The sequence below is a fragment of the Aythya ferina genome, assembly GCF_964211825.1.
Source record: "Aythya ferina genome assembly, chromosome: 3".
In the NCBI taxonomy this organism is placed as follows: domain Eukaryota; kingdom Metazoa; phylum Chordata; class Aves; order Anseriformes; family Anatidae; genus Aythya; species Aythya ferina.
Genome location: NC_140298.1, coordinates 88,966,448 through 88,991,104, shown reverse-complemented (window position 1 = coordinate 88,991,104; position 24,657 = coordinate 88,966,448). Strand labels below are relative to the sequence as shown.

The following is a 24,657-nucleotide window of genomic DNA, read 5'->3' as shown; positions in this document are numbered from 1 at the left end:
TTCTTTGTAGATTCTAACTCTTTACACTGAATTACAATAGGTGTCTTGACTTTTTACCTTGAACGTGTATTATATCATCTCACAGGGACTGCAAGGACCTCCAGGACCTGTTGGGCCCAGGGGACTGCCAGGAGAAGTCGTATGTATTGTGTAATTTCACCAAGCATTGTAAGTGTGGTATGTGAGCATTTAGCCAGTGAAACAGTACCTCAGAGGTTTCCATAGGTACTCCTTTTGTGAGTGGTACTAGAGAAATCAGCTGTCAAAGAGTAGTAATGGACTGTGCCTCAGGATAGTGATTTGCTGATGTTCTTTTTGTCCTTGTGTTACCACCTGCACAAGAATGTAAGGATGATAATACTAATTTGAATTCTGATTCACAGGTAATTAACTCTACAAAAATCACTCTTACCTCATGAGATTAGGTGAAAACTGAAAATCTCTGGCAAAGTGTGAATTATGTTATACCATGAACTGCAAAGAACAGCGTGTGTGGAGCAAAGTAGGGAAAGTAAGAGTACACCCAAATTTTAAACACATTTTCTTCTTTATTATTTCTGTCTGGTTTTGTACTATTCTGAATTGTTCTACTTCACATAAAAGAAACAGAATAAACAATTATATTAATTGTCTTAGCATTTAGGTCAGATTTATGAGCAAAACTCTTATTCAGAGCCAGACTCATCCCCTGCCTAATTCCATTAAAACTATGGACAGCATTAAATCATCAATCAGAGTAGATGTATTAGTTGGAAATAAATTAATAGAAAACCCTATTTTTGAATTACTTTTCAATAGAATAAATGACTAAAACACTTGTGCAGGAAGTGGAACAATAGATTATTCTTATGATTGTCATTTGGTATTCCAATTTAATTGTACAATGACTTGCTGCTAGTCATAAAGTACTGAAAGCCATTGTATGGTTGCTGTAGGTGAAAAATAGCTTATATAGTGAACAGGTGGCAGATAAGATGTGTGTGTGTATTTGTGCATGTAAGAGTGTCAAAAACTGATCAGCTGAGCTCTCAAGCATAAGGTTGCTCTCAGTAGAACTTTGGGAGCTGCTTTAAAATTCTGCTAGAACCTGTACTAAACAAAAGTGGCACAAATGGGTTCTCCGGTTAACAGAGACATAAGACAAGCCCGCCAGTTTGGAAACTGATCACCTATTGTGCACATAGACTATTTGTACAGCAACAACCAAGAGGTGAGAGAAACAGAAAGAAGTGGTGTCAAAAAAGAAGGGTTCCCGAGAGGAAAGGGAGATCCTCCAGGAGGAGGTTGTGTATGTGTGCAGACACAATGTCCACTGTATAATCAGTAAATTTAAACTTCCATATATTCTTGTGATGATTTGATATAAGAAGACTATTTTTCAGGTATCTTTTTTTTCTTATGCTTTTAATTTGGAATACTGCTTGAAACAAGTAGCTGTCTGTATAATGACAGAATGCAATGAAGAGCAAACACAGCTATTGAAAACCCTCACTGCTGGTATGCAAATGTCATCATATATAGATGCTCATAAAGCTATGTTTTACGCTTCTAAGAAAAATAAAAGGAATATGATTTTTTTTGTCTTTTTTCATAAAGGTTACTTTCCATTTGTGTTTAAACATTATGCTTAGATAAAGAATGATAGAATCATTAAGTTTGGAAAAGACCTCCAAGATCATCTGGTCCAACCATCCCCCTACAACCACCGTCACCCACTAAACCATGTCCCTAAGCACCATGTCCAACCCCCAGGGACAGTGATTCCACCACCTCCATGGGCAACTAGTTCCAATGCCTTACTGCTCTTTCTGAGAAGAAATGTCTCCCAATTTCCAACCTGAAAATGATATGACCATTTTGTTTCAGAAGGTTTTGTTATTTATTATGGAAATAACTGCAGTTCTTGATAAACTGCTTGATACAGTAGTATCAAGCTGAATAAGATGGAAAAGTTATGAGAAGAAAATTCTGTATTTGTTCCAGCATAGTAAAAGAGTCAATAATCAATTGAACTTTCCAAATATTTGAATATTTTTTATTTATTTTATTTTTATTTCATTTCTCTGTATTAATAGCAATTCTTTGATAAAAAGGGCAAGGGAAGATAATGAAGTTAAAATCAAAATGTGAAAAATCAGAAGATTTAGAAATAAAAGATGGAATATGAAAATAATCCATTATATTCTTGATTATCTAATATTGATTTAAAGTAAAATGATTCATAAATTTGAGTAAAGAAGCATTATCAACTCTTTAACATTATGGGTTAACTAATGCATAGTAAATAATCCAGTTGAAGTACATTTTCATCTGTAATTTTTAGATAAATTTTAAGGGAGTGGCTATAAAAACATTCATATATATATATATATACACACATGATTATATTTAATATTATATTTTATTTTACTAATTCCAGGGCTTACCAGGAGAACATGGGTTACCAGGAAATCCAGGAGTTAAAGGAGAAAAGGTATATTCTAACCATTTCTAATTAAGTTTGACATATTAGAGCATATTAGACTGTCTTCTGAAGAAATGTTCAGTCCACCTGTAGTGCATCTCTCCAGCAGCTTTATGAATTAATTTAGAAATGTACAAGGGGGAACTTCCATCTTCTCCTTGGAGATATTGCAGGCCATTTTGGCAACCCAATTGCTCTTTAGATTCATAACTTAAGAATTATTTCAACAGAGGTTGGGTTGGGCTCTTGAAATAAAAATGTGTCATGCAGAAATACCAGCTCAGGTCCTGACAACATAATAGCATTTTCAGAATAGTGCCCTAACTAGACTAATGTGTAAAATCCTGCTTCACAGCCAGACTTATTAACCTTGGCAGAGCACTAAGGCAGCTATACTGTCTCATATCTGAGCCAAGTCTGGGATCTCTTTATGGCATTGTATTGTGCTGGGTAGACAGCGTTTTGGTTGGAATTCAGCTACATCAGCAAGAGTTGCATATGTATACATTTTATGTAGTAAAGGGGAGAAAAGACACTATACAGGCATGCTGTGAGCTGTTTAAAGTGTTATGATATTTATACATCTTGAAACACAAAGGAAATTAATAAAATCCATTAATAGTTTGAAGAAAAGCAAGATGACGAAAAAGCAGAAGAAAATAACGGTGGAATAATGACAAAAAAGTACTATCTTGTAAAACAGGCAATAGTGGAATCAGCAAGAATCACAGAGAATTATGCAGAAGCATGCAAAAGTCAAGAGGACAGTGTAATAAAAGGCACAGAATTACTTATGTAAGCAGGAGAAATTGTAGAGATGTGGAGCAAGAGATGCTGCATGCATTGAAATGAGAAATTTTAAGTGTGAACAGGAATACAGTGAAGACCAAGGTTTTAGCACGAGCAGGAGGTAACTGGAGAGAGAGGAGGGGGGCAGAGAGAGAGTCTGAAGCTCCTACAATGGAGTAATTGTCAGGGCTTAGTGACAACTTGCATTTTGTGGGGCTGCAGACAAGGAAATATAGATCAGATGCACTGCAGCATGGAAAACTGAGAGAATGCTAGTTACTATTTCTTGGTTCTATGGTCTGTGCCTCGTTTTCTGTAACTTTTTGAAAAAATTATTTTTTTGTTAGAAAATTGAAGCCTTTAAATATATTTTCCATACATACATAACTAGCACTTTCAGGAGTTTGTTGGTACCTGTGAATAATACATTAGGAGAACAATGCACAGGATTTTCCTATCTCTTAAAAGCTGAGGTACTTACAGATGCAGGGAGCTGAATCTCTGTGGAATTAAATGTGAGAAATTTGATAAAACCATGGTCATGATTTTGATAGGCTCACTTGCTTACAATTAGCAGTTATGAAAGGCAGAGCTCTATAAAGTTTTGGGTGTGTTTTTTTTGTTGTTGTTGTTGTTGTTTGTTTCATTTTGTTTTTCTTCTCTATTCTTTCTCTCAGTATTGGTACATTCTACGATGATCTTGATAATTTCAGTTTGATTCATTTATCTTGTAGGGGGACTCTGGTGGGATTATGGGACCGCCTGGACATCCAGGTCCAAAAGGTGAGGTGGGGCCTCCTGGACTAAGTCTGCCTGGAACACCAGTAAGTCTGCAATCTGAAAAGACTTTTATGGCTTTTTTTCTTGTAGGGATAATTGTTAAAGTATCTGCATTGCACAATAAAAGTAGTAAGGTCAAGTAATTTTTCAGATAAAATTTCAAACTTGAAATACATATTACAGAGTTATTGTAAGTACATTTAAATATAGTCTAGAAATCCATATTTTTAGTGCAAGGCCCACACATGGTTCTAGTGACAGTGATATTGACAGCAAAGGTGTATGTAAATCTGTCATGGTTTACTTATAAAGGCTGACTAGTTTTGGCAATAAAATTCAGCTAGTCTTTTTGATTTCAAAACAATTTGTTTTTCTTGGTTGTTCTTTTTTTTATTATTATTTTAGGGTCCTATTGGTAGTCCTGGAAACCCAGGTCCACGGGGACCAAAGGTACAAAAAATATATTATTTCTGTTTCTGAAAATATAGGATAAAAGTCTAGTTTATGTTTTCAGACCTGTTGTAACTGAAATCCTTGTGCCCTTCTAGGGAGAAAGAGGACTACCTGGTGTACAAGGAGCCCCTGGGGAGATGGGGCCTCCTGGAATAGGCATTCAGGGATCACCAGTAAGTATCCCAGTACCCAGAATTTGGGCTTCTTGCTGTACATTATTGAGAAACTGCAACAAGTAAATGAATAATAGTAAAAAGCTGTGCCATAAACTCCATTCTGACTCAGTTCCCAGCTCAGCAACTTTACCCTTTATCCAGTCCCAAAAACACCTAGTAGTGTTCACTTAAAAGCAGAAGCCTGGAGAAATGAATCAATGGCTACTTTGCTGACAAGCCAGAAATAGTATTGACACATCTTCCAACTAATTGCATCTGCTTCTAAGCAACAACTTTTTGCAGTTGTCAGCAAAATCCAGCCTGAGCACTGGTACAAGAGAAGAGAGATCTTCTATGCTGTAGATGATGGCATTTTACTGGTACTGGAAAAGGCAAAGAAGTGATGTAGAAAGCTTTGCATCAGTTCCAAGATTTTGCATTTACGGTGACTGCTAATTACATGCTTAGGTCTACTGCTAATAAATGAGAAGCTTACAGTGTCCGGGTACTGTGTCAGGAAATAGTGAAGTTCTGGTTTTTGACAACTTTCCTCATGCATCTCTATGAAGTTTAAATTCAAACATGAAACAAGTTGTTGTAGTTAACCCAGTTAACCTGTAGTTAACATTCATGCTAAATAAATCTTATATAGTAGTAACTGATTCAGTTATTTAGTTTGTTTCCCAGTTTTCTGTATTTCTACTGCCTTTACATAATAGCACCTGTAGTGTCTGCAGATTATTCAGTAAAAATAAATAAATAAATAAATAAAATGGTGGTAGGGATGGTAGATGTTAGCACTCATGCTCTGCTGTGGTGAATGGGGTAATTTCTTTTCAGTCCAGGCCAATATACTTGAGCAATACATTTCACTTTATTGACAGAACTCAGATACAGAAAGAAAATGTTTGAGAAAGGGGACTGGAGATTCACATTCAAATTTTAATTTAAGGTAATAAGCCTTACAAATGATTTATTCAAGTACATCTTTTCAAATCTTAATTAAAAACTTGTCTAATTTATATTTAAATATTCTAATTTGTTTTTATTCAACATACTGTCTCTGGTTTCTTGTGAATCTCCTACCTAAATAACATATTTCACCACAGATCATTCTTATTTGCCATTACTTAACCATAAAAATGCACCTCAGCAAAATCTTGAATTCTCTGATTTGGGCAAAATTAGATCTGGATTTAACAACAAGCCTTAAACAAGTCTTTATTGAAATGTGAACTGAAGTGGTATCCCATATTCAGTATTTTTTGATCAAGTTTATCTCCTTTATCCCAAAAAGTGTGTCTACTGATTATTTGAGATTTTCTTACAGGGTCCTATAGGGCCAACTGGATCAGCAGGTGTTCAGGTAGGATACAATCTTTCTATTTATATATATAAGTTAATTTAGTTTTAATAGGTTTGCAGTAAAAGATAAATATTCTTAAATCCTAAATGACTTTTCCTGCTCTTAGGGCCCCAGGGGACCTCCAGGATTACCAGGAGCTCCAGGTACCCCAGGTATTAATGTAAGTAATTGTATATATAAAGAAAAAAAGTAACATGTCCCTTGTCAGTGTTTAAGGCTACCAGATTTTTAATTTGTTTCTAGGGCACCCCAGGAAGAGATGGAAAGCCAGGACTACCGGGCCCTCCAGGCGATCCTGTATGTATACGTAGAAAGTTTGTACAGTTGCTTTGGTGAGAAAATTTTAAAGGAGCTAAGATCAAACCTAGAAGTCCAAAAGATTAAATTAATTTGATTATTCAATCAACTTTTCTTTAACTTGATTTTAGTATTGCAGTATAAATTAAACTTATATTGACATTCACAGGATAACACCCTGTTCTCAAGTGTTACCTGAATGTTTGTGTACTAGCATTTCTGCCAGGCTATAACTTGGCAGGTTATTGTACCACTGAGTGTTCCTCAGTATCATAAGAAGTTCTGTATAATACAAATTTTCAGGTGCAGACCTTGTTAAAAGAATGGAGAAGAAAAAAAAAAAAAAAAAAAAAGTGTATTCTGAAGCTCATTTTGCTATGCCACAGAAGGAAGATATTAATTTTTGATGAAACTCTGAGAATAGTTAGTCTCTTGTGATACATTCCTTTTAACAATAATGAAAAGTTAAGTGGCTGGTTTAGGGGGCGCAAAGCCATTAAATGAGTCCTGATCCTTCAATACACTTTAGAAGTTAGCATCTCCTCTTGAGTATTATAGCAGTGATTTCTATTTAACAATGTTATGGCTTTACTGATTTTGTGAAGTCCAACACTACAAGATCCATGAAGCCTACACATGCCTCAGGCCAAATAGTACCCTGAGATATCACTGAGTATTCTACATGGGAGTTGGGAGAGTCCCATGTGCATGTTTACAAAGTGGGCATAATGGCAAAACTTCAGTCATTATTCCTGCTCCTGTCTTGAACCCCTACAGCTACTTCAGAGATTTTCAAAAGCAAACTTTTGTTTAGAAACAAATGCTTACAGAGGCTTTTATGATGCCAAATGAAGCTTTATTGATTCCCTGAGCCATTGTTTGAATGTATTCCATAAGCAAAATAAAAATCTGTAGGTGTTTGGAAAAAACAAATTAAAAATAGAGCTTAAAAATAATAAAAACTAAGATCGTTAAACTCACTTGTGATCTTCTTGGTCTAATATGACTTGGTATTTAATCAAAGAGTGTTCTTTTTTTAAATAGATACAGTGTTTATTTGAGATAAATCAAAACAAAGGAAAATAAAACCTCACATTTGAGCTGTATTATGTCCTTTGGCAAAATCTGTTTCTTGCCAAGACATGAACTTGGCCTTTTCACTGAGCGGGGGCAGAGGCCTCAGTCTGTTTGTTGCTTAAGCTAACAATTCTACAAATACCTGACCATTATACATATTCCTCAGATGCAGAGACTTGCTTCATGTCTTTTGAGTGATTTAAATTTCCAGGTGTCCAGCAACACAAATGTACATGTAAGGCAGGGATTTCCAAACTGGTCTGCAGACTACTGACAGTCTGTGAAGAGCTTAGAAATGCTCCATAGCTGCTGCAGGAATGTATTAGGCAATAAAATTAACAGTGCTTGCAGTTAAACATGTAGTGGTACAGGTGCACAGCAGTCCATAAGTATACCTGGGGACTGACAGCAAGGAGCAAATCAAGGAATAAACTAACCCCAAAGTCACACAAAGATTTCATATCAGAAAGAATAGTCAGCTTTCTCGGAAAAAGAGACGGAGAACTAGCTGGCATGTATTTGTCGTTGATCATCAGGGATTAGGATGGTGATTCCATTAGGTTGCTCCCATGTTATCATCAGTCAATGCAGCAAACCTTTTCCGGTTGCATGATAGAGTTCTGTCTATGTGGCTGGACCATTTGCCTCATTTAAGTCATGATTACAGCAGCAAATGTTACAGTGCATTAGGAGACATTTGACAGTATCAATAGCTCCACAAAGGACTAAGATCATTGAATAAAAGCAGATCTCTCACTAGCATTGAGCATGAAGATAGAACTTAAGTCATAGAGTCAGAAAGATTGATATATAAATGATTTTTGGTTAGCAATGGACATAAAACCAAGAAAAATGCACTTTAAATGCAATTATTCAAAAGGTGAGTCAAGTCTACTATTTAATCATTTAATAAAAATGAGGCTTTTGAGCAATGAAGAGATCAGAAAGCATACATCATAAAAGGTGAATAGGAGGGGGACTAGAGTATAATAGGTCAATTGAAAAAAAGCTTTATTGCTATAAAGATATGAATTATTTTCCTAATTAATTCTAAATACTAATGATAAGAATGATATGAATACAAGAATGCAAGCATTATTTTGATAAGAACCTGGCATGGAATAAATCATTTTCCCATTTCTGGAAGGTTAACTTTCTTGGGAAAGACAGGGAAACAGTGCTGCTATGTATCTTGGCTGGCTTCAAACTTTGAGACTATCCTCATGATGTTTTTATAAGCAAGCAAAAAATGCTCTTGAAGTAACTGCCATATAGCTAAGGCTTATCAAAAAAATATGGTATCAGTGTCTATCAGATCTTGTCAAACTCAGAAAGAGAGATCTCTCCCATGCCCAGTTCATTTCAGTGTTTTAATTTTATTTGGACAAGTAGATACAAACTCCATAACTGGTCTGGGAAAGATTGCTAGCTCTTTGAAGATAGAATCAAAATCTAAAATTCAGAGACAGTTTGAAGTCAGTAAGATGAAACTTGAGACAGTTGATAATAAAGTCCTTAATAAGAAAAATAAAATCCATAAATAGAGCAGATTCTGGAAGGCCCAGTGCACTGCAAACTAAATGTAAATAAAAAATCTGATGCCACCTCTAAACAGACAGATCTGAATGCTAAAACTCACTATCAGGGGAGTTACTGCCTTTAGCTCTCTTGAAATATTCTTCTCTTTGGAGAGAACATATTTAAAGGAAGATGTAGCAAGCAGGAGGCTGGAAAATAAAGGCCATCTTAACAGTTTTAAAAGCCCGGTATATGTCATACACTTATGCAGAATTCAGTGTAAGTAGTTGTGACTTCGCAGTGTGTGTGCAGTTAGACTGGATTAGTTTCTCGTGCAGAGCAGATGAACTGCATGGCACAAACGCAGTAGACTTACTCTCATACGTGGTGTGCCCCGGCAGCTGGATGGTAGGACCCTGTCTTAAAATTGTACAGCTCTATGTCTTAAAATTGTACAGCAGCTAAAATACGGGAATTAGAAAACTTCTCAGCATGCTTTTAAAGGTGACACTGTAAATGGTCTATTCATGATTACACTTAGAAGTGAGTCTATTTACAGTGCTTCTCTTGAAATGGGTTTGACACCCATTGCTATCAACCAACAACCAACCAGCAGTTCTAATATGCTACAAAAGTGCTTACATTGTATTTTTCTTGTAGAAGGTGGAAATTATTGAAACACACTGAAAAAAACAGTACCAAGGTTCTCATGTGTCTAATTTTATTGTATGCCCAGGGCTATTTTTACTTCAGCAAGTGCAGAAGGAAATAAGCATTGGGAATTGAAGTCTATTTGTGAGTGAAACTGATGATAATCAGCTCGATCAGATTTTATGGGGAGTCTTTAAATGTAAGTTTAATGACAACACTTGGAAATCTGAGGATGCAGATATATTGCAGCATAGTGTTAGCCTATTAATTGAACTTTAAATGGGTTGGCTTTAGTATTGGTAGCAATTTGGCTGTGGCAAAACAGAGTTTTGCATTAATTCTTAATGTTTAAATGCAGGACAAAATACTACATGTGTTGCACATGTTTCTGAAGCTGGATTATTTCCAGTATCTGAGATAATTTATTGAAGTTAGCTTTGGCATTTCCACAATTCAGACTGCAGTTCACAGTAGAGTCAAAGCCCAGGAGAAAACAGAAGGAAAACATCAAAAATAATCAGGTGAGAATAGGCTGTGAGAATTTCCAATAAGGATGATGTGTTGCTGGTATGCTACAAGAACAACACTGTATGTATTACTATTTGAAATCGGAATTTACTATGTTCTGGAGTTACACTGTTGTCATGTCAATTTTGTTCAAGCTGTAACAAAGAATTACATTGCTAGATTGGGTCAAGAGTGATATTTAACATTTAAAAAACATGTTGAATCTCTGATTTTTATTTGGAGTTTTCATAGAAAAATATTTCAGCCAACGTGTATGTAATCAGCTATCTATGCAGCCATATAAACTTTTGAAAACATGAGTATCTATTAGAATCAGTAGTGTCGAATAAAATATTAACTGCAGTTGCCTTTTAAAATTTCAGATTGCACTGCCACTAGTGGGAGACATGGGTGCTATATTGAAGGTAAACATTTTCAGATGTTATAGAATGAACCACAGAATCATAGCATGGTTTGCGTGGGAAATCTGATCTTTAAGTGTCTTGATCTTTAAATGATCTTTCAAGTGAAACTTGATTTTTAAGTGTCAGCTTAAGTTGACACTTAAAGATCATCTAGTTCCAACCTCCTTGCTGTGGGCTGGGAAATCTTTCACTAGATCAGGTTGCTCAAAGCCCCATCCAACCCGATTTTGAACAGTTCCAGTGATGAGGCAGCCACAACTCTGGGCAGCCTGTTCCAGTGCCTCACTACCCTCGTTATCAAAAAGTTACTTATATCCAGTCTATATTTATCCTCTTTCAGTTATAAAAATAATAGTAGAACACCTCATTTTCAATTTCTGACAATGTTGTACTATCTCTTTTTGAAAGAAATAGTGTCACTATCTCATAAAATGGGTTGAGGTTGGAAAGATAACAATTACCAGTAACAATCAATTAATTATATGTTACCTCCTATAAACTTGATTTCCTTTTGTTGCAACTCTGTGGTCTCACCAAGGAGCTTTGGAAATAATTTAACTCAAATTCTACATTCAGATATTATTTTACCAAGACTATATCTGTCTTACTTTATTTTAAAATGTATTTTAATAATATATACCATGCCTTCTTTTTTTCCTTATTTCTTCCAAATTTTGTTAGAAAATTTAGTATTAATTTAACTATTAAAACTAAGCTTCTATTACTAACGTAATCTTTTTTGCAAAAATGACTAAATTAGTGTACCTGAATCAGTGAGCATGAGAATGAACGACAGACTTGTCCAGTAGGGATGGTGATAAAGGCAGGAAGGTAAACCAACATGTGTGGTTGCATAGATCAAATCTTCTGCCCTGTCATAAAAATGCTTATTTGTCGTTTCACTTTGTGTTTGTTCCTTAGGGTGATCCTGGCACAAGAGGTCCTCCAGGCATCCCTGGTAGAGAGGGGCCAAAGGTAAGTTTTTGAAGACAGTACTTTACGTTGCTTTGTTGCTTGTTAAAAATAAAAGACTTCTCTGTCTGAGCCCTATTCCTGTAGCATCTGAGAAGCTTAAAAGCTCCAACTATTTTCACAGTTCAGTCCTCTTCCTATGTTAGTGCACCATTCCTCTCTGGAAAGTAAGCTAAACAGCTTGGGAATTGAGTCCCAAGCCAGTATAGCTCTTTTGTATCTTGTGTCAGTTAAGCCTAGATCACATTTAATTATCCAGTTGTGCATTGCCATCTATAGGCTTATTTTAAGTCATTTATTCATGCAGGAATCCTGCAGTGAAGAAAGAAACTTCCCCTATATCCCTCTAGCATGTAACAACTGGATCTTCTGTGGCTTTGCAAATTGTTCCCTGTGGGACTAACTCAGTAGTTCCACTGGGACTTGAAGTTTCACTGAGGTCAATCAAAGTTATGCTTTACTGTAATCAGATCAAATGCCATATGGTCTCGTGTATAGATTTCTACAATAGTAGAACCTAATTACTTGAAATTATTTGAAAGTAATTACGTGAAAGGATACCTAGTATACTTTCTCCATGTGGACGAGCTCTTTGGTATTCATAAGATGAGACTATCTCCATCAGTCTTTTAGGCTACTTCACCTATTAGCTAAAAACAGTCTTTTCCGTTCATCTCAATGGGAGGCACATTTTAAAACTTATAGATAGTATTTTATTATTTTATTTTTTTTTTAGAGTAGAGCTCTTTTTATTTATTTATTTATTTATTAATTTTTATTTATTTATTTATTTATTTTAGGCACTTTTGCTGTAAGGGCTTCATGCTATTAAATGTGGGTCATAAAATGCCCTCCATAGCATGAAATTCATTGTTATCTAATAGAAACTACTTGTTTGAATGTTATGTTTTCATAGGGAAGCAAAGGTGAACGTGGATTTCCTGGACTTGCTGGAGAGAAGGGCGATGAGGTAAAATTAATTCTTTTCTGTAACAATTACTTTCTGACCTGAACCTTAATAAAGATCTAGGCTAAGAATGATGTGTATAGAATAATATTACATTCTTTAAAACTGATTAGATAGTTGTGTGTCACAATAAATAGCCCTTGTCTGCAAACTTTCAACAAGATTAAACACTATTACGGAATTAAGTAAAATCTATTTCATATTTGTGTGAGTTTTTTTCTCATTTGTATATTTTAAAGTCTCAAATTTATTGAAATGCTATTTTTTAACAATAGAGCAATAAAAAGGTAAATGCTAAATATTTTCAGAAAATACTTCATATTTTATAAAGTATTTGCTTTCATTGTGTTAGTTCCTATTTAGCATTCACTTTAAAAATTATTCCATTAGGCAAATACTGTGATGGGAACAGTAATAACAGCAATTACTATTAAGTGGAAATCAGAAAATATTTGGAGACTGAATTTAAAATATGTACAGTATTTTGCGTCACATACTGGATTTTTAGAGTTATTTTTATGTCATTACGGGAAGAAAAAAGGCACATAACTTATGGTGCTGAATCCAAAATAGCTGCTATTGCTTTCATTTTAGATTGAACTATTCGCAGTTAACAGCTCAAGAGTAATCTCTGGGGAAAATAAATAAATAAATAAATAACCAAATCAAAAGCTTTTAAGCAGATGAATCTGAGTAAATAAATAATTTTCTCAGTGCCTGTAGCCAACTGAAGGAGGTAAAATAAGTTGTCTTCTAAGAAATATTTGACGACCACTCTGAAATCCCAAAATACTTAACTGATACCAGTTAAGCATTTGATACTTATATGTTACTAAATAGTATTTTAAAACACATGAGCTGTAATGAGAAAGTAATACATCTTTCATTTGCATGACCTATAGCATATCTCTACAATTCAACCCTAGCAGTCTGAGGCATTAACAAAAAAAAAAAAGTTAAAATAATTCTGACACTATTTAACCATGGAGAATCAAAAGAGAGATTAGAGGCAAGTAAGGTAAGATTATAAGTGTAACCATTTTTTTAAAAGAACTCCAGAATAAGTTAATTCTAATTTTTATTTTTATTGATTCAGTAGGGTACTGTGCTCTGCTTTTTCACTGTTTGATAGCTGGTTAGGTTCCTTAACTCTGATATTTTCAGTGTTGTTCAATGTTCAATGTCTTTTGATTAGTATGGTATGAGGGTGCAAGTGAATTTATTTTCAGAAAAATATATAGAAGATATTACAAAGATTTAAAGTTTCAAAGTAACATTATTACAAAGTTACAAAGTACAAAATAGTGCATTTACTTTGATTTTTATGATTTGGTGAGTATCAAAATGAGAAGAGATTCAAATCCCAGCCTGAAGTTCTTCAAAAGAAATAGTGATACACTCATGAATGTCAGTATGCTTTCGGATAGCCCTTTAATTTTTCTGTGAAGCTTAGCTCTCTAACATAATATTAATAAACCAAAACTGTTTCATCAAATGAAACATCATGATAAAAGATTTGAATGGAATCCTGTCAGCAGTTCATATGGTGATAATCTAATATTGTGTAGTAAAAATGGTGCCATGCTTAGCACTTCAGTACAGGTTTGTTTGTTAGTCTTTTCTCTCTGGACTAGAAAGGAAGGGCAGTTCCTCAAGTTTCATTTTCTTCAACTGATTTCAGTATTTATAGCAGCTGAAATTTTATTGTGGCCCATGATAAAAGTTCAACAATTACTTTATTTAGAATTAATTTCCTTTTTAAAGCATTTATTTTTTTTCAGGGAAGGGTTTTTCTAATATTAGCAATAAGAATTACAGAAAATGTTCCTTTGGTTTCATAATAATTTTCTGGGTGACTGTGCTATAAGAGTAAAATAATTCAAAATGAGCAGAGAACACATTATCCGTTGGATTGCTGAAAAGCTACAGAAGTAGATCAATGTCCTCAAAGAAAAGGAAATCAATTTCTCTCTCCACCTCCAAATCTTTCTTGATTTATTTCTATCTGAAGCTTTTCCTTCAGACCCTCGCTCAGAGCCCTTTCAGGGCTCCTGACCTCTTTGGTTTTCTGCACTACCCACTCCACAATACCTTCTGTAACACTGTATTTAAGAGGAGAAACATGCCTTTTCTGAGGTGATTCCTGTTTTCAGAGGATAGGCACCCAATTCAGATAAAATTAATCACTGTTGGGTGGGGCATTCATTGACTACAGAGGGAATCAAGAGCATTTAGCTTAAATATATACTGTTGTTATACATTATAATATGTTTAATATTATTTTTATATTTATTATTCATTACACATACATATAATGTATATTATTTATATGCTTTATATTATAATATATAGTTTATATTATATAGTTTATATTATATAGTATATATTCATTATATATATATTATTATTTGTTGGTATTTGTTTTATAATTATGTATATTATTATATTGTTGTTGTATGTATTATTATTATATTATATTATATATGTATATTATAATATATTATCTATATTATATGTAGATTAGATATATGGTTGTTACATGCCTAAAATTTCATCTGACTAAGTCTGGTGGGGCAGAGGAAAGAGTTCAGTGATGTGCAGACTTATCTCAAAACCTACCTGTATTTGCTGTAATAAGTTACATGCCTGTATATTTAGTAAATGGATACCAGAATCTATCAGTTTTCAGTCAGTTGAATAAAATAAAAATAGGAAAGCAGGTCAATAAATACTATGAAAAATACCATGTTTTGTTCTCAAAGCAACAACAACAAAAAAGCATCGTTGCATTTAGATCCCAGAATCCCAGAATTTCTGAGGAGGGAAGGGACCTCTGGAGGTCATATTGTCCAACCCCACTGCTCAAGCAGGGATACCTGGCAGGCTGCCCAGAACCATGTTGAGATGGCTTTTGAAGATCTCCAAGTAGGGAGATCTTCATAATCTCCCAAGGACTCCATGATGTCTCTGGGCAATCTGTGCCAGTGCTCAGTTAACCACACAATAAAGTGTTTCTTAGTGTTCAGAGGGAAACTCCTGTGTTCCAGTTTCTTCCCACTGTCTCTTGTCCTGGCACTGGGCACCAGTGAAAAAAGTCTGTCTCCATCCTCTTTGTAGCCTTACTTAAGGTATTTATAGACATAGATAAGATATCCCCTCAGCCTCTTCTTCTCCAGGCTGAACAGTCCCAGCTCTCCCAGCCTCTCCTCATAGGAGAGGTACTCCAGTCCCTAGATCATCTTGGTGGCCCTACACTGGACTCTTTCCAATATCTCCAGGTCTCTCCTGTACCTGGTGGGTGCAGCAGTGGACACAGCACTCCAGGTGCAGTTTCAGCAACACTGAGTAGAGGGGAAGGATCACCTCTCTTGACCTGCTGGCATTACCTTGCCTAATGAAGCCAAGTATACCATTACCTTTCTTGGCTGCAAGTGCACATTGCTGCCTTGTGGTCAACTTGGTGTCCACCAGGACTCCCTGGTCCTTTCTTGCGGAACTGTCTTCCAGCTGGATGGCCCCCAACATGTCCTGGTATCTGAGGTTGTTGCTCCCCAGGTGCAATACTTGGCACTTCTTGATGAACTTCATGAGAGTCTCGTCAGTCTTCCCTTCCGCCCTGTCGATAGTATGAGGTACCATTGAGAAGTCTGAGTACATTTTTTTAGTAATAGAAAATTAATCTGTAAGGAAAAGCCAGACAGACTGTTCTTGTTTGCACAATTAAGACCAGGAGATCTGGAGGATATAAGCTAACAATGGAAAATGCTGAAGGATGAATTTTGTGTTTGAGTCAAGCAGTAAGTTGCCTCTAACCTTGTTCAGTAATAATCTCTCAACTACAGGTATATCATTTTTATTCCTAAAATATGAAAGTGTGCTTCGGTATTGTTATAATACTGATGGATGTGCTAAATGTAAGTAGTTTTTGAGACTGTAAGTGTACATGGGAGAAGCAACAGGCATATGCTCTTTTTAATTTTCAGGGCCTTCAAGGTGTTCCTGGACTGCCTGGTGTGCCAGGACCCAGTGGACCGTCTGTAAGTGTGTTCTGTCTTCTATGGTCTAACCTTTCTCTGCAAAGCTTGATGGGATTATCTAGCAAAACTTCTTATTCTTACTTTCTTGTGCCTCTTTGTAGCTTTTAGGAGAGTAACAATAAAATCTTACCCACAGTGGCTCTAAAAGAATAAGCTATGTTGTGAGTTGATATTTCTGAAAATACTGTCACTGTCTGGCCTCAGAGTTGATGTAACTTAAATGCTTTTGGTGTTTTGGCCTTACTAGAGACTCTTTGAGGTTAAAATATGTACGATGGGCAAACTTGGAGTTAATTATGTATTTATACTCCAGTTACTGTAATAATGTTAGTAATAAAAATTTAAAAATATTTCTAACCAGGCGTTATGAAAACATTAAATTCTGAAACCAAGTAATTACAAAGTATGGGAATAAACTAACAATATTTAAAGTCACTGAAAAAAAAATGGTAGTACTGTGAAAACTTGGGCTTTTTTAAAATTTTATTTTCTATGAGGAAATATTAGTGTCATTATTTGTTCACAGGTTGTTGACAATACTAATGCTTCCCTTCTTTTAGAAATAACACATTTAGGAAGCTTAATGTGAAATATGTAAATTGCCATTTTAGCAGTGAAGCATGATTCTTAGCAGTATCAAGAGACTCTGGTTAAGGTCAGTGCATTTAGTCTGCACAAGGTGAAAATACAACCACAAACACAAGTTTTACCCTTCACAGGGCTTATCAGTAGGACACAGCTGTTGTATCAGACAGAAAAGAAACATTTAAACCTGAAGGAGAAGAGTAATTAGGTTTAAGTGACCTTCGAAAGGTGCAAGTTTTAAAAGCTAGGCTGCAATGCAAATTACAGTGTTTAGTTGTTTCTTAACTGGTATTAAACAATACTGTGTTTGTTGTGCAGGGAGCCACAGGAAGACCTGGGCATCCTGGTCCTGCTGGATCAAAAGGCGAAAAGGTATACCTTCTTTTTAGTTTTCGTAGAGATCTGCACAGGCTGTGTAATCCCTTTACTTTCTTACGCTTTGGCTTCTGTTGTTGTTTTGTTTTTTCTTTTCTTGTTGTTTTTAACATAGAATGTAAACGTGAACTTGACATATATTTTCAAATAATTTTTTATTTGTTTCTTAAGTGCTTTCCCCAAACAATGCCATGAAGATGGGCTTGTATTTTGAAGCATAGCCCTGTGGTACATGTAAGATGCAGACAATGTTCTCTGAGTATGACATATTATATAAAATTAAGAAAGTAAAAATACCTTTGTGAAATAGTGTATGACTAGCTACTTGCTCTGCTTCTCATTCTTTTTCCAGTATTTTAGTCAAAAGTAATTGCATACTCTAAAAGTGGTTTGTGAATACGGAAAGTTATCCAGTATATGTATTCTGCAAAAGTATATAAACTTCCTTTATAATTAATTTAGGCTGTTATAGCACTGTTTTTTTAATCAATTTTTTATGAGGTTCTTGATAGTTTCCATTAAAACGAAGATGTCAAATTAATTTCTTGGGCACTTCAGATCAGCCAAATACAGAAGACAAACTGAGTTTGCAAAATACTTTTGGAGATAATTTTTTTTATTATTTATTTTACATGAATATGCTTTTTTGGAGGTTTTTTTTTCAGCTTTGGCTTGGACTTTTCCAGGCACAGTGCTGCCACATCAGTCTGTGATCCTGCTAATACTCTACAAAACCTTGACTCTGGTATGACTAAGAAAAAGAAACATTACTTTGTAAAACTGTGAAGTGACTTCAGTATAAAAATGAGTTGAGAACCATCTTCTTCCTGACCATAATAGAAATAATTTAACAAACTAATTTCCTTTTTAAGTAACCCATTGTTAAAAACAAGTTTTTGTTAGTTCCTTGTTTACAATTCCAAAGTACTGAAAAAAGAGTCTGAGAATGCAGGGTTAGGCCAGCTGCTTAAGGCGTGCACATCTCTATCCTTGATTAAGGCCTAATTGTAGCTGCTCTTTACATTATGCATCAGAAAGATCAGGGGAAGCTGGCCTCTTACTATCACGTGAGAATGAGAAAGCCAGTTCTTCTTAAATAGTGTGGTCAAAAAGGGCAGAAGTCAGATCACTGAAGAGTAATGAGCTGAACAACAGCCAGAGTACTTTCCTCCTCCTTCTTTTATCTGGGGACCACATCTAAAAAGTGATCATCTTTCTAAAAAAGAGCGTTTTTCTCGTTTTGTGAAATACTCTAAATTCTCCAATCTGGAGCTTAACATTTCTAACACTTAGCAGGACTACTTGGAAATTATCCTAATATAATAGTAATTAAATATTGATATATTTCTGGTTGGTTAATTAGTATTGTTGTACGCTCAGCTTGACTTTTCCCACCTTAATAATTTTAAATATGCAGCCTAGGTTTCTCAATGAAGTATGTTTATTAAAATTCAATGAAGTGAGTAAAAAATTCTGGCAGACCTGTTCCAAATTATAGAGAATTTTTAACTGAATCTTAATGATGAGATTTTGAAAAGATCTTGCTTGGGAAATTTGACATTTAAACCTTTGCACATCTATAATGCTCAAAGCGCTCACTAGGGTAAAACTAAGAAACTTTTTTTTTTTTTTCTTAATATGAGCAATTTAGTGCATGTCAGCAGTACAGACTACAGCTACAAGAACCCACAGATAACTATTTTACAGTAAAAACCAAGAAGATATTCATTATAACTCTTAATAAAGATTTTTTCTTACACACTATGTTCCTAAATAAACTGAACTTCTGAAACTAGGTCATCTTGATTTACCTGTGAATGAACAAACTGAGGATTGATTTTAGCAAAATAATTTACAAACCATAAAATGAATATTAACTTCTATCTGCCAACTGATTAGATTTTTTTTATTAACAAGTGTTTTTTCCTTCTTCTGCCTGCTGGTAAATATGGAGCATTTCACAACCCTACTACCACTATTTTGCCATACGGAAGTTACTACACATAAAGCATCAAGTAACTAACAAAATACAAGCTGGTATAAAGTAATGTTTAATAACTTGCCTAAAGCTTTAGTAGGAGATGTTCAGGATAGTTCATTCTTGATACTACCTACATGTATTCCTATTGACTGTATCTCTTGTTTATTGTCATTATGGTCATCGTAGTTTGGGTATGGAATAGATTAGAACAACAGTTATATTAAATGAGTTTTATACCTCTCACTGTGCTAGGGTAGTGAAGGTTCTCCTGGGAAGCCTGGACCACCTGGACCACCGGTAAGACATTTTGTTTGCATTTTGAATGGTATGCCAGGAATGATATACCTATGAGTAAAATGCAATGTCATATATCAATAATTGACTGTCTCTGTAATACATACTTGTAATGCAGGAAGGCAGTGAAGTCTTCTTGCAAAATAGTTCTGTATTCCTTTTTTTTTTCTTTTTCCTTGTGATTCATCACTGAGTAAGTTCAGGTCACTAAAGCCATCCTAGAAATTTGGGCAAATGAGTTACTTTAATAACCTTGGACAAAAAGGTTCGTTTAGACACTTTAGTTACCTGAGATCAGGGAACTCTGGTCACGTAACCTAGGGAAGTCCATGGAGCTCATTGGACTTTAAATTAACCGGAATAGTCCCTAGCACAATATTAGTTCTGGAGAAGTAATAACTGCAGCACCTTAAAATTCCTAACGCTAACAACAGCCTTGGAAATGCCATCCCTAACCATAATCAGGGGAGAGCTTTTGTTCTAAAATCTAGCCCCATCCTAATGATCCCTGCCTACTTCACCTGCAGCCTTTTTTAGCCTGCTCTGCAAAAATTAATTTTCTTCTGCCCCAAATTTAACCTTAGAGCCAAATCAATCTCACTTAGAGGACTGTATGTTTTTCAGTCCTTGCTTAACAGTTCTCAAAATTCAATCCACATCTCAGGAAATTCTCTAGAGCAGCAGCTCGTTTTAAGTAAGGACATACTCAGAATCTCGGAAATTTGGTATAAGGATAGCAATGAGAAGGACATTGCCAGGATACAAGGTGTACATAGTAATGACAGAATAACTAGCTAGATCTGTGACTTTGTATTGCAGCAGTAGTTTTCTGTGTCCATCAGGTTTTACACATAAAATAAGCATAAAAGCAAAAATAAAATAAAACATACTATATTTGTTTGCATTATTTTTATGCATAATGAGAGTTTTCATCTTGAAATCATGAAATCTTTAAATCTTTAAAGATTTTAGAGCCTCAGACAAGTTCATTGGTGCTGGAAGCATGTTGTGTGTGGGGAGGAGGGGGCTGAGTTGAGAAGGCTGCCTAAAGCTGTTTGTTTTCAGTATAGTCATTTTTACATACATGTTTTGTAAATATTCATACAGGAAGAATGGTTAACATTCAATAATCTAAATATCTTCAGAACAGGAATTTCATCCGTTCATAAGTTGAACAAATTTGTGTAGTTTGAACTTTTTGTGCATTGGAAATCATCAGGCCAAACATATTTTGGCAGTTCAGCCACTGACTTTTATGTATGAATCAGTTTACTTCTGAGCACTGCTGTCTTATCAGTCAAGCTTGAGTATTAATTTAGAGTTACAGATCAAGCCTTCATGTTCTCAAATCACTTGAAGCTTCAGGTTAGTTGCTTTCTCATTTTTAGTTTAACATTGATTTTCAAACAGGCATGAAAAGAAAATGTGCAATGCTGCTTTTGCTTGTATCAGTTGACCAGTTGCTCATAGATTTTATGTAAGAATATCAAAACATAATGTAAACTGAGAATTTACAGTTGTATGTAAAAAAAAAAAAAAAATGTTTACATAGGTGTGCATCTTATGTTCTTACTGAAATGCTTGGAATCTTTGAAAAATTAATCTAGAGCAAAAATGGTACCACAGCTTTGCTGAGATACAGGACTTGAACAGGGCATGCCTTTATAGTTCGTAGTTGTGACACTTAATTGTTTTTTTTTGTGTGTGTGTTTTAAAGGGTATGCCTTACAATGAAAGAAATGGAATGAGCAGCTTATATAAACTCCAGGTATTTCTTAATAATGCATTTTTTTTTCAATCAACACCTAATTTTGGTCCACCTCAACTTTTAAATTTGCTGTTGCAGGGAGGTGTGAGTGTCGCAAGTTATCCAGGTCCACCAGGACCTCCAGTAAGTATTTAACAGAAATGTAATTTCTAATAATTCAGACAGTAACATAGGTTAATTGAATGCAGTTTTGACAAATGACATGGAATTGGATTTTATATGTGAAAGAGAAAAGATAACTCAACTAGCATATGATTGGTGTGTAGTAAAGTATGAAGTATGTGATTTTAAGCATTTTAGCCCATTTTGGGAGAGTAGTTTATTTCAATTTAAATATTTCACCCTAAAGTTATGCTAAATACTAAGTAAATTCTGCAGTGGTGCATACTTTGGTATTGGACTCTTTACTGACAGTATCTTAATATCTTAAAATATGCAGTATACTCTTTAGAGGTAGTGATGGTCTCATAACAAATTTTGTGCTGGAAGTGAGAAACTCATGAATTCTGATCTCAGTTCTGTCACCAATGCAGTGCGTGTAGCTACAGGGCAGAACTACTGGCAAAATAGTTAATGTGGCAGTACTACAGAGGTGGCGTCTTTCCAGGCACTACTCTGCACAGTGCAGATATACCAGTTTGCAGCTGGACATTCTTGTTTTGGTTCTGTGGAGCCCAAGATTCTCTGCACTTACTTAGATTCTCTTTCATGTAAATGTCATTAGCAAGTTCTACTCTTTTAAGACACAATTAACCAGCTGAGTGGGCTGGACTTAGTACTGATTCTAACTGCACTGCGTTAACAATGTATATAATACATTTATACAGAAAAATCCCACGTTACTGTGTAATTCTCTAAATGTATATCTGCTTCTTATTTCCTTTGTAGGGTCCAAAAGGAGATCCCGGCACAGTGGTATGTACTTTTTAGTCATGATAGAGATTCCCCAAGTAATTCAACACATGATCCCAGTCACAAGGGTGGACAAGTCCGTTAAGTACTTTAGCAGGTAGCTTATCTCCTGCAGAATCAGTGCATCGGGGGGGGGGGGGGGGGGGGGAAGTCCTTTTTATTGCCAGTCTTGAGAATTTTGCAATTTCTGGTGACTAGTTCTGCAGTGATAATATAATGAATGACTGAACACAGTATCAACTGCTTCTGGATTCATCTCTGCTGAGCTGCCACTGCATATGTTTAAGACTAAAGTATGCATGCTGCAAGAAATTAAGCTTTTATTTGATGCAGACATACAAAAAATAAAGATAGAAGATAACTTAAGAGCTATAAGACTGTTCTCAACATTAAATTTGGAATGGCAAAGGGACAGTATTCTATGTAATGCTAGCTAGGAGCAACCAGAAGTTGATGTTTTCATTAGAAATGACATGACAGGTAATTGCAGTATGATCACATTGCCCCTAGTGAACAAGATGATGATTATCATGGGAGCCACTACAAGTTTCAGCTCTGCAGTTTGACATTCAAAAACAACCACAATAAGCAGATCTGCTTAACTTTTTAGTATTTTTCCTTTAAGCATTTCATTATGTTCTTTTCATGTGATCTTTCTTTCCCAATTACGAGGAGAAGAATAACTACTGGAAGAATATTGAGCAGGTGCATAGACTAGCATATGGCTAGCCACCAGCAGAATGTAGATCCAAATCCTGACTAGGAATAAATTTTCCCTGAAGTGACAGACATGATATGTCCTGCCTTCATAAAGAGAAACTATATTCATCATTAGATTGTGATTTGTCACTGCAGCTCTTAGCGCTGAAGGTGGCAAAATTGAAACTTAAGTGTATTGCATCTTGATGACTGGAGATAGTAAAAATTACCCAACAAATGTTTGTAGAAGTTGAGTACCAGTGGTTCAGCTCAAGAAGTATGATACTATCAAATGTCATTTTAAATGGATACTGTTTTAAAAATTTGATAGGTATTCTCACAGATTTTAAAATTTCACTACATTTTTGTGTTTCTCCTTTTTAAGTCTAAGGAACATCACATAACTACATAATGATAGTTACAGCACTATAATGTTGTAAGGCAGTGAAACAGGTATGGACTTTCATGGTCGAAGTGGTAGAAATGTGTCCAGCAGACCTCTGTCACAGAGCAGACAGTATGATTGAATCAGGATAAGTACCAAGTGTTAGCTAATGGGTAGAACTGCAAAGAATTTGCTGATTTCTGGTGCTAATAGTGGTGGAAAATGAGCAGTTTAGGAAAGAAAACTGTACCGTCAGACTATGCTCACCCTGATCTGCTGATGAATTGCCTACTTGATGAAGATCAGGAAACCCTGATTTGGATAAAATATTTTTATTATAAATATTTTTTATTAACCCTGTATTGGAGAAATATTTTTTTTAAAGAGTATCAGAATTAAGCGCAGCTAGATCAGGCTAACCCAGATGAGCCCAAAGTGATAGGAGGTAATATTTTGAAAAGTTAGCTAAGACTTCATCTGTCATGAAGGCACATCATCTCCTATGCAGACCTATGATAATGTTTGACTCCTTGCCAAGTGTTAACAGAGAGCCAGACACACAAACAGATAAACCTCAATCTATAAATCAGTGATCAGTGTGGTAACTGTGCTCCTCAAGGACAATGCAGAAACCTAAAACTGAGTAACTGAACTCTCAAAGCAAAACATTCTGAGTTTTAGTTTTGAGAAAGTTTCCTAAAACAGTTGATTAATTGATTTTCCAAAAATATATATATATTTTTAAAGTGATTTTATCATAATCCCGACAAGCTGAATGTATCTTCCTATACTGGCATCCACTTCCTACTCAGGAAGCACCTTCTCCCAAGTAGGGTGTGGAAAGTGAAATCTGCCAAAGACTTCATGAAATCCATAAAAGGAATTTGCTGTAGCTGTGGCTTTTGGGTTAACTGAGATAGCTGAAATAATGGGATTGTTGACAGTAGTTCAAATCTCTGTGGAAAATTACATGTTAGTTTTCTTTAAAATAGGAAAAAGAATTAAAGGGCCTTTCCACTTGTTAAACTGATTTCTCCAGTGCAGCATTTTCCTGTTTTTCTTTCAAAACCTGAAGACTTGCACTGGGAACAGCGTCTCTTGTTACAGAGAAAGTTTTGTGCAGGGAACGGAGCTCTGCTCTGATACAGTGATGCAACTGGAAAATTGAACAGAATTGCTCAGATGTTCATTCTATGGCTG

The 24,657-nt window shown here is 35.2% G+C and overlaps 1 protein-coding gene across 10 annotated transcripts in view; it reads left to right on the top strand.

Moving 5' to 3' along the window:
* The window catches only part of COL19A1 (collagen type XIX alpha 1 chain), a 208,668-nt gene that overhangs the window by 160,347 nt on the left and 23,664 nt on the right, over nt 1-24,657 (top strand). For all 10 annotated transcript variants that reach the window (XM_084515289.1, XM_084515298.1, XM_084515297.1 and 7 more), the window contains 17 exons: nt 86-139; nt 2,420-2,473; nt 3,988-4,077; nt 4,439-4,483; nt 4,582-4,659; nt 5,972-6,007; nt 6,114-6,167; nt 6,251-6,304; nt 10,441-10,482; nt 11,404-11,457; nt 12,371-12,424; nt 16,405-16,458; nt 17,362-17,415; nt 19,652-19,696; nt 21,411-21,461; nt 21,540-21,584; nt 22,350-22,376. In XM_084515289.1, coding sequence (XP_084371415.1) covers nt 86-139; nt 2,420-2,473; nt 3,988-4,077; nt 4,439-4,483; nt 4,582-4,659; nt 5,972-6,007; nt 6,114-6,167; nt 6,251-6,304; nt 10,441-10,482; nt 11,404-11,457; nt 12,371-12,424; nt 16,405-16,458; nt 17,362-17,415; nt 19,652-19,696; nt 21,411-21,461; nt 21,540-21,584; nt 22,350-22,376 — 891 coding nt within the window. The remainder of the gene's footprint in view (nt 1-85; nt 140-2,419; nt 2,474-3,987; nt 4,078-4,438; nt 4,484-4,581; nt 4,660-5,971; nt 6,008-6,113; nt 6,168-6,250; nt 6,305-10,440; nt 10,483-11,403; nt 11,458-12,370; nt 12,425-16,404; nt 16,459-17,361; nt 17,416-19,651; nt 19,697-21,410; nt 21,462-21,539; nt 21,585-22,349; nt 22,377-24,657) is intronic.